At 38.1% G+C, this 15,893-nt stretch overlaps 1 protein-coding gene across 4 annotated transcripts in view; it reads right to left on the bottom strand.

Annotated features, from left to right (window-relative positions):
• The window catches only part of NDEL1 (nudE neurodevelopment protein 1 like 1), a 75,228-nt gene that overhangs the window by 17,347 nt on the left and 41,988 nt on the right, over positions 1-15,893 (bottom strand). For 3 of the 4 annotated variants that reach the window (XM_070389468.1, XM_070389469.1, XM_070389467.1), the window contains 5 exons: positions 9,454-9,551; positions 8,186-8,339; positions 7,129-7,277; positions 5,076-5,212; positions 1,773-1,946 (listed from right to left, as the gene is read on the bottom strand). In XM_070389468.1, the coding sequence (XP_070245569.1) occupies positions 1,773-1,946; positions 5,076-5,212; positions 7,129-7,277; positions 8,186-8,339; positions 9,454-9,539 (700 nt within the window). In that variant the 5' untranslated portion in view covers positions 9,540-9,551. Of the gene's footprint in view, positions 1-1,772; positions 1,947-5,075; positions 5,213-7,128; positions 7,278-8,185; positions 8,340-9,453; positions 9,552-15,640; positions 15,791-15,893 lie in introns of those variants that run through there. The other variant, XM_070389470.1, reaches the window with a different exon arrangement.

The following is a 15,893-nucleotide window of genomic DNA, read 5'->3' as shown; positions in this document are numbered from 1 at the left end:
TCTAAAAATGTGTCTCTCTGGACAAATATTCTTTCCTTAGGCTTGAAATATCTTCCTTCTGTGCCACAGCAAGCTCTGTGTCCTAGTGACACCCCCTTGAGGCTCCAGATAATTCCAATTAGTGCTTAGCTGAAGAATTTTCAGAACTTATCTGCATAATTCTAATTAGTAACATTAAAAAAAAAAAAGATCTTAAATGCTAATTCTCATATGCCACTAATTCTAAGGTCCTCAAATATACAAGCAGCCATTCTGAAAAGTGACAGCTTCTGATGCCTGCTGTAATCTATATACTGCCTACTCTGTATTCTCAGCAGCAAACTCCACACATACTGCTGCAATCAGCAACAAAATTACACAGAACTTTTACATACCTTACCTCACCTCACCCTCATAAAAAGACAAAAAAAGGGTGAATTATCTATTCAAGGGCTTCTGAGCACTTGAAGTATGGCCAACACAATTAGAAACTCAAGTTTAAAATTTTAATTCATTTAAATTAATAAAAATTTAAATAGTCACACTTGAGTGGCTACTGTATTGGGTAGCACAAATATGGAGATACGGAGGGCTAACTGTACTAACTGAAATTACTTCATATCATTCTGAAAGATAAAATCCTGTATTTTAAAACAGGGTAAGAAGAAAGTACAGTGTAGTGGAAGTAGCTGAAATATGATCTGCAAGCTGCAAAAACTAAATAAATCTCAAGAGTTTCAGGGTTCCATTCTTAACATTCTATCTAGTGGCTACTTAATCCTTTTTTTTGCTTTATCTGGATTTTAAAAAACACCTTGACTGATGGCAAAAGGAATATTTTTATGCACTATTCACCTATGAATAGTATCTCACCTGTGAATATGGCAGCTACTGAGGCATGTCATAGAATGGACATGCCCATCCAAGCCAACTTAGATGAGCCTGAATGGTAACTCAATGAGTCTCTGCACTTTTCATGTATAAAGGCTTCTAGTCTCCCATGATATGTTCAGTGGCAGGGGCCAGAAATAAAACTGCATTTAAATATGATCCCCAAACTTGTAACAAAGTGGCATGAACACAAAAAAGTACACACAATAGAAAAAAATTCAGTGTTAATAATAGTTGACTTTAAGCACTAAGATTGCAGATAATTTTATTTTCTTTTTCTCTTGTTTATATTTTTATATTTTTCTACATGAACATGTGTTACTGCTATAATCAAAACAAATTTCCTTAAGATCTTCAACTTTTTAAAATTTCAATTTTCTGTGGGAGAGGGAGAGGGTGGGGAGATTTGGGAGAATGGCATTGAAACATGTATAATATCATGTATGAAATGAGTCGCCAGTCCAGGTTCGATGCACGATACTGGATGCTTGGGGCTGGTGCACTGGGACGACCCAGAGGGAGGGTATGGGGAGGGAGGAGGGTTCAGGATGGGGAATACAGGTATACCTGTGGCGGATTCATTTCAATATTTGGCAAAACTAATACAATATTGTAAAGTTTAAAAATAAAATAAAATTTTAAACAATAATAAAATTTAAAAATAAATAAATAAAATTTCAATTTATTAAGCTGTTCTTAATCTCAAATGTAGCTCTCACTTCACTGGTTCCTATGTATGAGTGAGTGGTCTAGGAGAACAATTCCTTCTGTTTCACAAAGAGCTACACTAAACCAACCTTTAAACTAAAAAGACTGCTTAAACCTTAGCAACCCCTGCTTCATCAGCAAAGCCTCTTAGTTGATAATCAACCATAGGTTCAGAAAGAAAAGACATTACAAACCTTTCGGTGAAGGAAAACTGTTCTCTGTTCCTTTGCCAACAGGGGTAGCTGGCAAAGAAAGTGATGCTTGGACAGCAGAATCCATCTTTTCGCAGTCCAGCGTTGGAGAACTAGGAGCTGATTTTCTAGTTACTTCCTGTTGTCTTTCCCGAACAGCTAGTTCTTGCCTTAAATCTGTAAAATGTTGCAAAGGTAGCAATATTCACTAGAGGGAGCAAATACATCAAGGAAAGTTACATCTGAGATGCCATCAAGACATTCTTCCTAAATTACTTCTCAAAAATGATTTTCATATTTAATAATTTTTACTTCCAAGGGAATAAAAATGACAACCCTATTGTCTAAATGGTCATTTAGAATTTTAAAATTCTATAACAATTATTCTGCCTTTATGCAAAAATAAGGCAGAGTCTGAAGCAGAACTCACAGTGAACAGATACAACACAAATATAAATATTCTTTACCAACTTATTTGCATTTATTTTGAAATGATGTAGTTTGGGGATTATTACAAGATCAATGAAGAGCAATTTTGTCATTTTTAATGGGTTGACATTCTTTTACTCATTTTCCTATGAAATATTTTGTTTTAGAAAGGAAGTAGTCAAAATAGTTGCAAACTGCTTTCTGGTTTTCAAATATTGAATTTTTAACCCAAAATTAATGTTCTCTTTTCCTGTAATGCAACTGACCAATATCAAGAATACTTGCTAACTGTATGATTCCACATATATAAGGCATCTAAAATGTAGCAGTTCTCCCTTATCTGAGGAGGGTATGTTCCAAGACCCCCAGCGGATAATGCACTGAACGAGACAGCAAAAAACATCACCCTGTTACTCAGAACGGTGCACAATTTAAAAGTTAGGAATCGCTTATTTCTGGAATTTTCCACTTAATATTTGCAGACTGCAGCTGACCATGGGTTACTGAAACCGTGGAAAGCAAAACCACAGATAAGGGGGGACTACTGTAGTCACACATAACAACAGAAAGTAGAACTGCGGTTGTCAGGGCTCGGGAAGGGAGAAATGGGGATTTGTTGTCCAATAGGCAAAGAGTTTCAATACTACAAGACGAAAAAACACTAGAGCTCTACAAAACAATGTGAATATAGTTAACATTACTGACTTGTACCCTTAAAAATCATTAAGATGATAAATTTTATGTTACTTTTAACCATAATTGTAAATTTTAGAATAAAGTTATTATTTTATACATTATATAAATTATGAGAAGTTCTTCAAATGAATAAAGCTCCCCCCCCCCAAAAAAAGGAAGTCATTAAAAAAATTTTTGTTGGCTGCACAGTTTGTGGGATCTTAGTTCCCTGACCTGGGATTAAACCTAGGCCCCTAGCAGTGAGACCTGAGTCCTAACCACTGGACTGCCAGAGAATTCCTGAAAAAAGAATTTTTAAAAGACCCAATAAACAGATAAAAAGTTTTCACAAGTACCAACCAAAAAACTACAAATTAAAAGCAAGGTGATATTAGACAAGAAGTTTGAGATGGACATGTACACACTGCTATATTTAAAAAGGATAATCAACAATAACCTACTGTAGAGTACATGGAACTTCGCTCAGTGTTATGTGGCAGCCTGGATGGGAGGCGGGTTTGGGGGAAAATGGATATATGTATTGTATGGCTGAGTCCCTTTGCTGTTCATCTGAAACTATCCCATTGTTATTTAGCTAAACCTCAGTCCAAAATAAAAAGTTTAAAACAATAAGTAAAATTTTAAAAACTTTAAAAAAACAAACCAAACAGTGTGATATTGGGAATTCCCTGGTAGTCCAGTTGTTAGGACTCCTCACTTTCACCATCAAGGGCTGGGGTTCAATCCCTGGCTGGGGAACTAAGACCACACAACCAAAAATTTTTTTTAATTTCATTCCATTTTCCCAGCCAGTAATCATGTGGGAAATATTTGGACAAGTCTAATGCTAAAAAAATAAATAAATAAATAAATAAAAACAATATAATATCAATTTTCAAACAGATTTTTAAATAATTTTTAAATTTATTTTTATTATTCACAATACTAGTAAAGTGTGAGGACGACTGAGAGGACTCTCAATCACTACCAAAGTAAAGGTACCAATTTATCTAAAAAGTAATTTAGGAGCATCTGTTACAACCATTAAAGACACTTATATTCTTTGCTATTTCTAAGAATCTAGTCTAAGAAAATCAAAGATACCCCCAAATATTATGTACAAGGACTCTATTTACAGCACTATGTATAGCAAAAATGTAACTTCCAATAACAAAGGACCTATTAAGGAGTAAAAAAAAAAAAAAACATGGTTCAATTATATAAAGGAAAAAAACAAACAGGTATGCTTATGTATAGCTATAGGAAGACTGGAAAGACACCAAACTCTTGGTGAATTCTCTCAAGATAAAGAGATTAACAGTGACTTTCAGTTTCTTCTTTATAATGCATAAAAGAAAAAAAGAGGGAGGGAAGGAAAATTTTTAAAGAAAAGTATATATTCACTCTATGTATTATACACATGTATACTGCAATATACACCGAAGAATTGATGCTTTTGAACTGTGGTGTTAGAGAAGACTCTTGAGAGTCCTATGGACAGCAAGGAGATTCAACCAGTCCATCCTAAAGGAAATCAGTCCTGAATATTCACTGGAATGTTAGCTCCAATACTTTGGCCACCTGATGCAAAGAACTGACTCACTGGAAAAGACCCTGATGCTGGGAAAGACTGAAGGCAGGAGAAGGGGACGACAGAGGATGAGAAGGTTAGATGGCATCACCGACTCAATGGACATGAGTTTGAGTAAGCTACAGGAGTTGGTGATGGACAGGGACGCCTGGAGTGCTGCAATCCATGGCGCTGCGAGGAGGTGGATACGACTGAGCTGAACTGATACTGCAATATGCATACATATATAATGCTATTACGTGCCTAACACAAAATTATTTAGGTACAAGAAAAAGGAAAAAATCCAAATAAACCAAGCAGTATCTGCACAGTGGTGATGATTAAGACTTTGGGAAACAGACCAGGTCTGAATCCCAACTGACAAGCTAGAAGACCTTGGACAAAACCCAAAGTTACTGTGCCTTGGTTTTCTAACCTATAAAATGGGTATAATAATACCTACCTCCTAGAGTTGATGATACAGCTATTAAGTTAACAGACTAAAAGTATGTGGCACAGTGTCTGACCAAAGCATACAAATGAACAGCTTTAAAAAGTTGATCCTGAAGCAAGCTTAGCACTCTGGCTTAGGGACAGTAAGTAATAAATATTTTTTAAGTTATAAATTTTACCTCTTGCTTCATCCTTTAACCTCTGCACAGAGACCAACAAAGATTCCTTTTCATCAAGTTCACTTTCTAAAAATGCATTTCGTTCAATGGCTTGATTTAGCCTTTGTTCAAAGTCTTCCAGTGAAACTATTGTTGCCCTAAAAAAAAAAAATTAGAGTCTAAGAATTAAACAAATAATGTGCAACTAGCTACTACAAAAGGAAACAGTTTATCTCATGCTACTTCCTGACCTAGAAAGCCTGGCCCAGCTGAAAGAAAATGATCTCACCCCTTCTGATCTCTGGTGCATTTACTGTCTCTATTATCATTTGGCCATTCAATCTATTCTTTTCTTTTATATTCCTATCTAAATTCCTTCAAGTTTCTTAAAGACAGGCTACTTATTATACAAGTTATATCTCCCCACTGGATTTTAAACATGTTTCAATGAAGTTTACACATTTTCAGGAAGAAAACTGTTCAGTGGTTTCAGAGTATATAAGAATGTGTAAAAATGTACTAAGAATTTGTTTAAAACACAGTCTCAGGTCCCCATCCACATACTTTCTTCCTATCAACCCTTTTCTTCTTCCTGCATTTCTCATTTATTCAGCAAACACTGACAGGTACCTACTATGTGCCCTCTATCCACTATGTGCTATCTGCTACAGAATTAAAATTTCCTAACCTCAAGTTAGAACTCTCAATGCCATGTCCAATTTTCCCAAGTCCTGTCAACTGTCTCTCAGCTCCAATGTTTTGCCCCAGGCTTAATTCTTCACCCATTCCTGATGGCTCAGACAATAAAGAATTTGCCTGTAATGCAGAAGACCCAGGTTCGATCCCTGGGTTGGGAAGATCCCTGGAGAAGGGAACGGCTACCCACTCTGGTATTCTTGCCTGGAGAATTCCATGGACAGAGGAGCCTGGTGGGCAATAGTCCATGGGGTCGCAGAGTCAGACACAACTGAGCTACTAACAAACCAAAACATCATCTAGGTTACTTCAAAATGGTCTTCACATCTTCTCCTCCCTACTTCTAATTTCTCAAATCTTTCAAATCACAATCTGATAACACTCCTTTGTTTAAAAAACTATGAGTGCCCCTTTGCTTACAGAATGACTTTCAAACATAGCCAAGCACAAGGTTCTCTGCAACCTGGCCCCAAACACCTTCCAGTCTTATCTTGTTCAGCCAAACTGTCTTTAAGCACTTCAGCTGAAGTAAAATATTAACACCTCATGCCCTCTTCCTGCCCCTCTGCCTTCGAATCTCTCTCTTCATCAGTTAACATCTACTCCTTGCAGACCCAGCTTCCCCAGTTACTAAGGGTAGTTGAGCGGCTCCCTTCTCTATTCCCTGGAGCAGCTTGTACATTCTTTGTATTAATACCAGTGCTATCACATGGACTGTCCATATCTATCATACCCAAGGGCAATGGCAAGCTTATCTTTGTATCCTCAACTCTAGCATCATGCCAAGCATTTCAGAGTTACTCAAATATTAAGGAAAGAAATCTCAGGCAATGACTGTAAAGTAATACAAATTACATTTGGGATGGTTAAGAAATAATGATAGATATATGAAATCTTGGCAAAGTAATGGCAAGTTCCTACATGCTGTTCAGCAAAATCATAATAGAAGCATTATTTCAAGAAAATTCATTGATAAGTATTAAAACAGAAGAGAAAAGGAGTGAAAACTTAAAGACAGATCAGTTAGGAAGTAACTGCAGGATTCAGGTATACAACATGAGGACCTTCAAAAAGTGTCGCAGTATTGAGAACACAGAGGGAAGACGGAGGAATGAATGAGACCTTTTAAAGAAAAACCAACAGGATCCACAATGGTACATGAAAGAAGGAAAAAGGGAAAGAAAAGCCTGGAAGGGCATTATCTAGGGAGATAAGGATCTGGGGCAAATTTCAATGTGAGGACTTAACAGGTGACTTCAAATACCAAAAGGAATTGTTCTGGGACTAAGATTTAGGTAACTGGTTAAATCTAAAATGACTTTTTAATCACAGATTGCCAACTTTGGTTATTCTAACAACATGCACATCATTCACTTACCTTTTTGCTCGCTCCAGGTCATCATTGGCCTGTTCCAGCTCTCTTACATACTTATGTAACTGCTCCTTAATGGCCCGAGTCTGACTTAAATCATCTTCTAATACTGAGACCTGCTTGTAGCTCTGTGCATATTGATGTTCTAGCTTCTCCTGAAGGAGTGGGTATATAGGAAGGAAAGAACGCATCATTAGCATATAGTTTTCTTTAATGAAGGAAGTAACCCAAATAAGAGGCAGGCTGTGGAAGGATCCAAAAAAATTCACCCACAATCTGATAGTACTCTTTTCTCCTTTTTAAAATGTTAAAATGACACATTCATTTCCAGTGCTTTAATTCATATAATATTAGTCAATCACTTCTCTTAAAGAAATCTAAAAATGATCTCTCTGAAAAGAGGTAAAATAGTAAAATTGTTGCCTTAAAAACCTCTGGGTTCTCAGGCTGAATGCAGCCCAGGGTAAACACAAAGCAGGTGAGTGACAGAGTTCAAATTTCTTACACCTTGCCTGCCCAACCTCACCTTCTCTAAACCTACCCCTGCCCAGACACAGGAACACCCCAAACATTTGGCTTAGGCATGTGATGAACAACAGCAAGAGAGGTTAACCTTTCTACTCCTGAAAATTTCTTGTTAGAAGGGAATTTTTAAAAATTAAACTCCAAAACTAAAGTGACCATAAACCATAATGAAATAAAAGTATGTGTCATACAAAGATAATTTTAAAGTACTACAGAATGAGGCACTCTATCATAACAAATAATCAGGCAGCCTTTTTTTTCCAGGCAGCTTTTGAAAATTATAGAACTACAACATAATATTATAGAGCTAGGAACATTATAGCTAAAAAAATTGACAACTACAGAGTTTTGAAGTGAATTTCTGAATTCTAAAACACCTCTCCCTTGGTTCCATGAAAACAGTTTATGTCAAAAATTCACTTTAGGCCTTTTTACATTTTTATGTTGCCTGCTGCTCTTAAGCTCTACCTGTAAGAATGTATTTCTCACTTTAACAAAACCCAGCCAAAGAGACACCAGCTTATACTGCCACAATTACCTTCAATGCTTCTACTTCATACTTCAGTCTTTGGTTATCAGCTTGCAAGTCTCTATTTCTCTGTTCAGCCTGTACTAATTGTGCCTCCAACTCTGCCTCTAATTCTCTGCTTCCTTCCTGGAATTCAACTAGCTCATCCCGAGCTTCCTGGAAGCTAATCAGAAACAAAGTGGGAAAGATCAGTTATAGCAGAAACCGTAAGGATCATCCTGAAGATGATTATATATAATTCAAAAATTTTCACCTGAGTGTTATGCTACCATAAAATATACTAAACAATAAAGGCAATCTATTTTGCATCTCTTACTCTATATATTCAGGGTTTAATGAAGTAAGTTATAAGCCGTAGAAGGATTCACGTTTTATACACTCACCCCTTTCTTATTTAACATATCAACAAAGAAGCACATATGACTATCCACAAATCAGTTTTAACATTTAGATGTGTTTTTTCCAATATAATTGGTTTCCTCTGTAATTCTATTTAATTTTACGCATTAAAAATGTTATTCTGAGAAGGGTTCCGTAGATTTTCCCAGCCTGAGAAGGTATCTATGACACAAAAAAAGGACTATCAAGTCTTGCCATAGACACACCTTCCATATAACTAGCATGATACAATAACTGGCTTCAGCAATAATGAAATAGCAATAAAAGGTTTAATAAGTCTTAGTAAACTGCTAACCAAAGTAGGAAGATATATATATACTTTAAAAAGATTTCATTTTAAAAAGAAATTTCAGTTTTACTACTTAAAAGGCTACCTAAAAGTTCTCTCAAGTAACTGAAATAATTGAGATTTTCTAAAATACTCCGTATACCCCGAAGCTCTTGTCCCTCCCTCAAAGCTTTGTTGGCTCCAGACACTGATAACACCTGCCCAAAGAGAGTCTGCCCTATGGAGTCCCAGAGAGCTTATCAGAATCTCCAAAAGACCAAAAAGATGAGACAGAATCAGTGCACACCCAGCAAGCCAAAGATAGCCAAGAGCAATAATAAGCTTTCTAAAAGGAGGTAAGCTACCAGAAGAAATCATAAATGACACTGTCTTCTTACTATTTTAATAATTCAAGTAATGTAAGCTTTTATGGCACTTTATCTTAAATACAAACAATGTTATTTTGTTATGACTATTTCTAGAATCCCAATCCTATACTGGAAACTCTAAATTTAGCTTTGTTAAAACAAACAAAAGAAAAAAGAGCAAAAAGTTAGAGATTATGTATTCCAAAGCCCTCTTCTATTTCTAGGATGCTTTCTGGCATTACCTTTGTTTATACTTCAAGGAAAGTTCCTTCCAATAAGCAGTTTCCTCCTTTAAACTTGAAAAATCTGGTATATCTTCACCATCCATGATCAAGAAAGCCTGAGAAATGTTAAAGAGGAAAATAAATTGAGAACATAGGAATCTTAGTAAAAGGATAAAGCCTGGGACAACACTCAATCCGCAGCATTGTGGAGGGAGTCAAACATGAAAGACTCTGAGGGGTTAACACTCTACTACAATAAACTCAGTCACATAAATCACTTGGCTGCCCCACTTGCAGGGACCACCAACATCATGGACAGGCTCAGGAGAGGAGATGAACAAGGTCACAGAAGCCAGGTGAAGCACTTTTGGTGACAGCACTAGGTTTTGGGGTTGGCCCCACAGATCTGCCTGCAGCTGGTTTACTGCTAACTGATCTTCTGGGAATCAGGTGACAGAAAACAAGTTTATTATCAGAGCTGCTATTACCTGCATATCCTTCTCTGTTGTATTGATACAACTGCTTCAAACACCTGCTTGAAACATTTTATGCCAGGTGACCTTGCCAGGAGATCAAGCACATTCCCAATAATTTAAATCACTACATTTCTAAAAGTCCCAAGCTTCCTCCATTAAAGTCCACTAATCCTCAAATTTCAATATTGTTTCATCTCGGTTCTTCTTCCAACGCATTCAGAGTGGGTGAAAAAGTATTTGTTTAGTTATTAACCTTGCATTTGGACTGACTACCTAAAATTCCCAATTGATTGTCAGGCCCAATAGAATACCACAGACGCTGGGCTTGTCCCAGATTCACGCCGAAGTGATTCAGTCTTACTTCCTCTACTTTATATTCCAGCAATACTGTTCAAAACTGTCCTAATGCACCATTCTGCTTCGGTCTAGATATTTTTCCTACTTGGAATGGCTCTCCTTCCTTGTGCATTTGGAAAGCTATTTATCCTTTAAAAGCCAGCTGTCATCTTTTCCAGAAAGCATTTCCTGTCCTCACCAATACAGCACCAAAATCTCCCAGCATCTTGGATACCTCTATGCATAAGATTACATGAATACACTTAACACATAGTAATACACTTGCTTACAACTCTGTGTCCCCTGTTAGGCTGGTATTATTCTTACTGATTTCAACTCCAGCACACTGCCTGTACTATAGCTGATACTCAATATTTATTAAATTAAACCAAAATTGATTCAACCTAATCCAAAATGGGTAGTGAGAATTCAAGGCCAGCTTTAAAAGTAAATTAATACAACTTGGGAGTTGTAGAGAATGTAGAATTCATCCAGCACAACCCACTACTCATCAATGTTTAGAAAAGACACAGACAAGAGTACATATACAACTTCAACTTGAGGAGGTATACAAAAGAAAAGAATGGCTTTTAATTGAATAAAATTAAAATATAACTATATACATTCAGTGTAATGCCTTTGCAGCCTAGGAAATGGCAACCCACTCCAGTGTTCTTGCCTGGAGAATCCCAGGGACGGGGGAGCCTGGTGGGCTGCCATCTATGGGGTCGCACAGAGTCGGACACGACTGAAGTGACTTAGCAGCAGCAGCAGCAATTTTTTCAAACTGATTTTAGGTAAGTCTTTCCTGACCACATTGTCCATTACTACTTTTGGCATGTTGGTCAATATCCCAATTAACAAATAAAAGACCCTGATGCTGGGAAAGGTCTTGAGGGCAGGAGAAAGAGGCAACAGACAATGAGATGGTTGGACGGCATCACCGATTCAATGGACATGAGTTCGCGCAAACTCCGGGAGACGGTGAACGACAAGGAAGCCTGGCGTGCTGCAGTCCATGGGGTCGCAAAGAGTTTCTGTGAAGGCAGGACCTGTGTTTTACTTATAAATCCCTTCTGCATTACCAGAAACATGAAACACAGTAGAAATTTGATATCTGAATCTGACTTACAATCTTTTTAAATTATTCCCTCTTTGCTCCCAAAGTACTGCTTTCCTTTATTAATATTGAAATTTCTATTTCAGAAATGTGAGGGTAGTTTATTCCTACCTCACAACACACCACCATGTATTATACCAGGATTATAAAAACCTACCATTCTCAGCTAGACAAAATTATCAGTCTGAGGCATGCCAAGCCGCATTCACAGCCACTTATAAAGCTCCATATAAGCTCCACATCACAGAATAGGGAGCTGATGGAGCTTACTGGGGAGAGCCTTAGAGATACCCTGCACACTAGCTACCTAAAATAATCAGTGTCTAGCCCTTAATTCTTTCTTTTTTTAATCTTCGTTTGGGTCTTAATTGCAGCCTGCAGGATCTTCAATCTTAGTTGCAGCATGTGAGAGCCGGTTCCCAACCCAGGGATGGACATTTCTGGGCCCCCTGCACTGGGGATGCAGAGTGCAGAGTATTAGCCACTGGACCAACAGGGAAGTTCCCCAGCTCTAAATTCTTAAATATATATGGACAACCAAGAACCACCAAACAAATGAGAAAAGCCAGTAGCATAAGTAAGAAGATCCAAAGACCTATGGAACCTAGAGGAAACGTAATTCAGGAAAGGAGAGAACTACTTTTTTTCTCATAAAACACCTCAGGAGGGTTAGAGGAGTGTATAGACAGCTACAAAAGAAGAGAGAAAACCAAGAACTGGACGGCACAGGGTGCAAGAAACAGTGGCTCCAACCCAGGACTGCAAAGAAGAAACCACCCAAGATGAAGCCTAGTCCATTGCGCCCAGAGAGTCACTCAGCCCAGACGTCTTCTTAGCTTTATGTTCACTTGACAGCCATCTCAGTCCCTTAAATATTTTTGTTGTCATGCTTTGGACTTTCTCCGGGTTACATATATGCCTTTCTGAAGGCGAGGAACTGATGCTACTTCGGCATATCAACATTTTATTCATGGGTAGGATACTTTAAAGTTTCCAGCACTCCCTCTGTTAGCATGCAGCATTTGATTCTGGTGACCATGTGGAAGTGTCCTTATGGAAGTCCCTAATGCATTGGAGAAGGAAATGGCAACCCACTCCAGTGTTCTTGCCTGGAGAATCCCAGGGATGGGGAAGCCTGGTGGGCTGCCATCTTTGGGGTCGCACAGAGTCAAACACGACCGAAGTGACTTAGCAGTAGCAGTAAGGACTACTAGATGCCTTCCTTGGCATCTAACACTTGAGTGTGTCAGTAGCTCAGTCGTATCTTGACTCTTTTCGACCCCATGAATTGGGGCCCTCCAGGCTCCTCCATCCATGGGATTTTCCAGGCAAGAATACTGGAGTGGGTTGCCATGCCCTTCTCCAAGGGATCGTCCCGACCCAGGGATCATCCTGACCCAGGAATCGAACCCGGATCTCCTGCATTGCAGGCAGACTCTTTACCATATGAGCCACCAGGGAAGCCCATCTAGTGTTTACTTGAACGTATTTGAATGTGGAGCCAACCCTTCTACAAATACGGTTAGAGTTGTTTTTATCTATAAATGTTATCATTCACATGCCCAGTTTCAGACTTTTCTGTATGAGGCTTTTAGCTGTTGACACATTTATACAGTATCAGAAGACCTACGGCAATTACTATTCTGAAGACTGTTAAGAATGGTTCCCTGAGCAATCTCACTGTTTACACCTGTGGGTAAACTATAAGGTATCCATTTGTTCCTGGTTTTCTGGTTCTCAAATAGGGCCATATTAATACAACTACCAAATTTTTCCATCAGTGTTCCCTGGCAACTCAGGTTTTAAATAGCCCTTCCTGTAAAATTTCTTGAGCATCTAGTTCTATTTCTCATACCCTCCTTGTCTAACTACTTAGCTCAAAGTCAAATGACTCTAGCAGAATTATTTTAGTGTGTTTTTATTTCACAAAGGCTTATGCTTTTTTTTTTTTTTGCTGAATCTTATGTGAACTGAATGTTGACTAAATTTTTTCTAATTAACAGGCTACTTTTAGAACTCGCTTATTGGTCCTTCTAACAATCTAGGCCAGAAGCCTTTTACTAAAGGACCAGCTTTTCCAGAAAAAGCCAATTAAAAACACTTAAGAGGGTAACAGGTGGTAGGAGTAGCTCAGTCTGGGCTCTTAACTGGACTTGCAGTTAGGAGACCAGACTCTGGAGCCAAACTGCCCAGATTTCAATCAGAGTCCTCTACTCAGGACCTTGAGCAAGTTACTTAACCACTCAGTGACCCATTCCCTCACCTGTAAAATGGGGATAATAATTAAAATAGGGTTGTAAAGAAGATTAAGGGAGTTAATATTTGCAAGTACTAAGTACAGAGTCTGGTACACAGTAAACACAGCATAAATTCATTAAATTATTCTTAAAAACTGGTCATTCAGTTGCAGGCCTGTGAAGTATAACCACAATGCTTCAGAATTTAAAACAAATGATTCCTTAAAATTAAACAAACCTCCAGAAGTTCTGTGCATATTTCAGTTACACCACCATTACTGAAAACATCTCTAAAATCTCTTTTGGAACAGCCATGAAGAGCCAGATTAAAAAATAAACAGAAAACCCTTTCTTTGTGGTCACATCTCATTTCTACTGCTTCCTAATTGGTATTACCCAGCTTTATCACTCTAATTTTATTCATCAGACTTATCTTTTCCAAAAATTGGGTTTTTCACAAATAAAAATTTGCCACCCCTGCAGACATTCAACAGGCCTTCTCAGGGTGTATAAAGACAATCTGTTCATTTTGCTTCAAGTTAGAGCAGGAAGATGTGTTGTTTGAAACTATGTAACTGGAGATATTAGGTCACAGAAAATTAGCCAATACAGAAAACTACACTGCTACCAAAAAAAAAATGCTTTAATGACACATCTGTAATCTCCTGAAGCTGAAATGAAGGTAGATAACTACATACTCTTCCCCACTACCCAAATCTTCCCTCAATATCCTGTCTCACAGGGATGGAGTGTGAATCCCAAAATGATGACAACTTTTACATGGGGTGTACTGTGTGTGACCTTCAGATCCCTAGCAACTGTGCATAAAACTGCCTGTCTTAAATGTTATATTTACAAAGAAACTATTCTTTGCACAATGATAAGAAAATCCATTTCATATGATATTGCCTCCTTGTTAATAGTTATAGAATCAACTAGTGAGACTGGAAGAGTTATTCTGGAACTTACCACAGATAACCAATACTTTTTTACCAAAATTCTTCTACTCTCAAAGGTGACAATTACAGAATTTTAAACTCTTAAGTCAGTCATAAATATGGTCCTCCCTTTGGTCCTGACTATCAAACTTCTTTTTCTACCTCATGAAGTGGTCAGAAACTTATGTCAGAAGCAATTTTAAGCTTCAGTGACCAAATTTATCCCAGCATGACTTAAGATGCAAATAAAAATAAGCTTTGGAGATGTCATGAAAGCAAGCTCTTAAGATTTTACTGAGGTTTCTACTTAAGTGTTCCTCATCCAATTTCAATTTAATTTAAAAAGCCAAAACAAAACTAAAAAACAAATGCTTCCTAAGATTTCTATCTGGGCCAGGTCAAATTGCAACTAGGACTAGCCAAAGGTTTTTTGTTGTTGTTGCTGTTCCTTCTGATCTTTTAAACTTTAATAAAGATTCAGAAGAGGTATCTTAGTTCCCCTTGATTCTCTTCAACACATGATCTAATGCTGCTTTACTTCACCAACTTCATGATTTAACAAAGCCAGTGCCCTATTTGATAAACCGATAAAAAGCAACACAACTCATCCGACAAAATAATTAGCCAGCAACCATGAACAAGTTTCAGCGTAGAATTTCTCTTATAACTGAGTAGCAGCTCTTATCCTAGGTGGGTCTGCTCAAAAATATTTGAATAAATCTACTAGCTTCTGGTATATTTTTAGCAAGCCAGATTTTCTACTTTGCTTTCTACCTGAGAAAGGTAGAAAAATCCCACTAAAAGAAACCAGAACTCCAAGCCAGGAATCGTATATCCTGAACCACATGAAGCCCCTCACGGGTTGGGAGAGTCCACAGTAGAAATCACTTAAGCCCCCACCCGACCTGTTCTCAATTCCCCCATCCGTCAAATGAGAACCAATATGAGAACCAGGCACAACCACTAAAACTAGGTGACGAGGTTACAAAAGGAAAGAGCAAGAGTGTTCTGTGAAGGCGCTACAGAAACGTAATGAAATTATCAGCACTGAAAGAATCCTCAATTCCTCAGCAAACTTAAGATTACTTTGTTGCTTACCAACGCGGGGGAAAAAAAAGAGGTGACCACAAGCAGTCCGAACCCGTCTGGTGACACGTTTCTGAACTCCAGAAGTGTCCGCAGTTTAAGGCGGACAGTCAGAAAGCCAGCGGAGCCAAAGGTGGGCAACTTCTGCCCTCGACCCCCCGCGGAAAAGAGGCGAGGAGAGTTCAAAATCCAACCCGGCTCCGAACCACCTTCCCAGCTGAAGGGATGGGGGAGGGGGGCGGGCTGGGCTCGCCGCTGCCACCTT

The sequence above is a fragment of the Bos mutus genome, chromosome 19 (assembly GCF_027580195.1).
Source record: "Bos mutus isolate GX-2022 chromosome 19, NWIPB_WYAK_1.1, whole genome shotgun sequence".
NCBI lineage: Eukaryota > Metazoa > Chordata > Mammalia > Artiodactyla > Bovidae > Bos > Bos mutus.
Note: the sequence above shows the minus strand (reverse complement) of the source record. Positions and strands in the feature narration are given on the sequence as shown.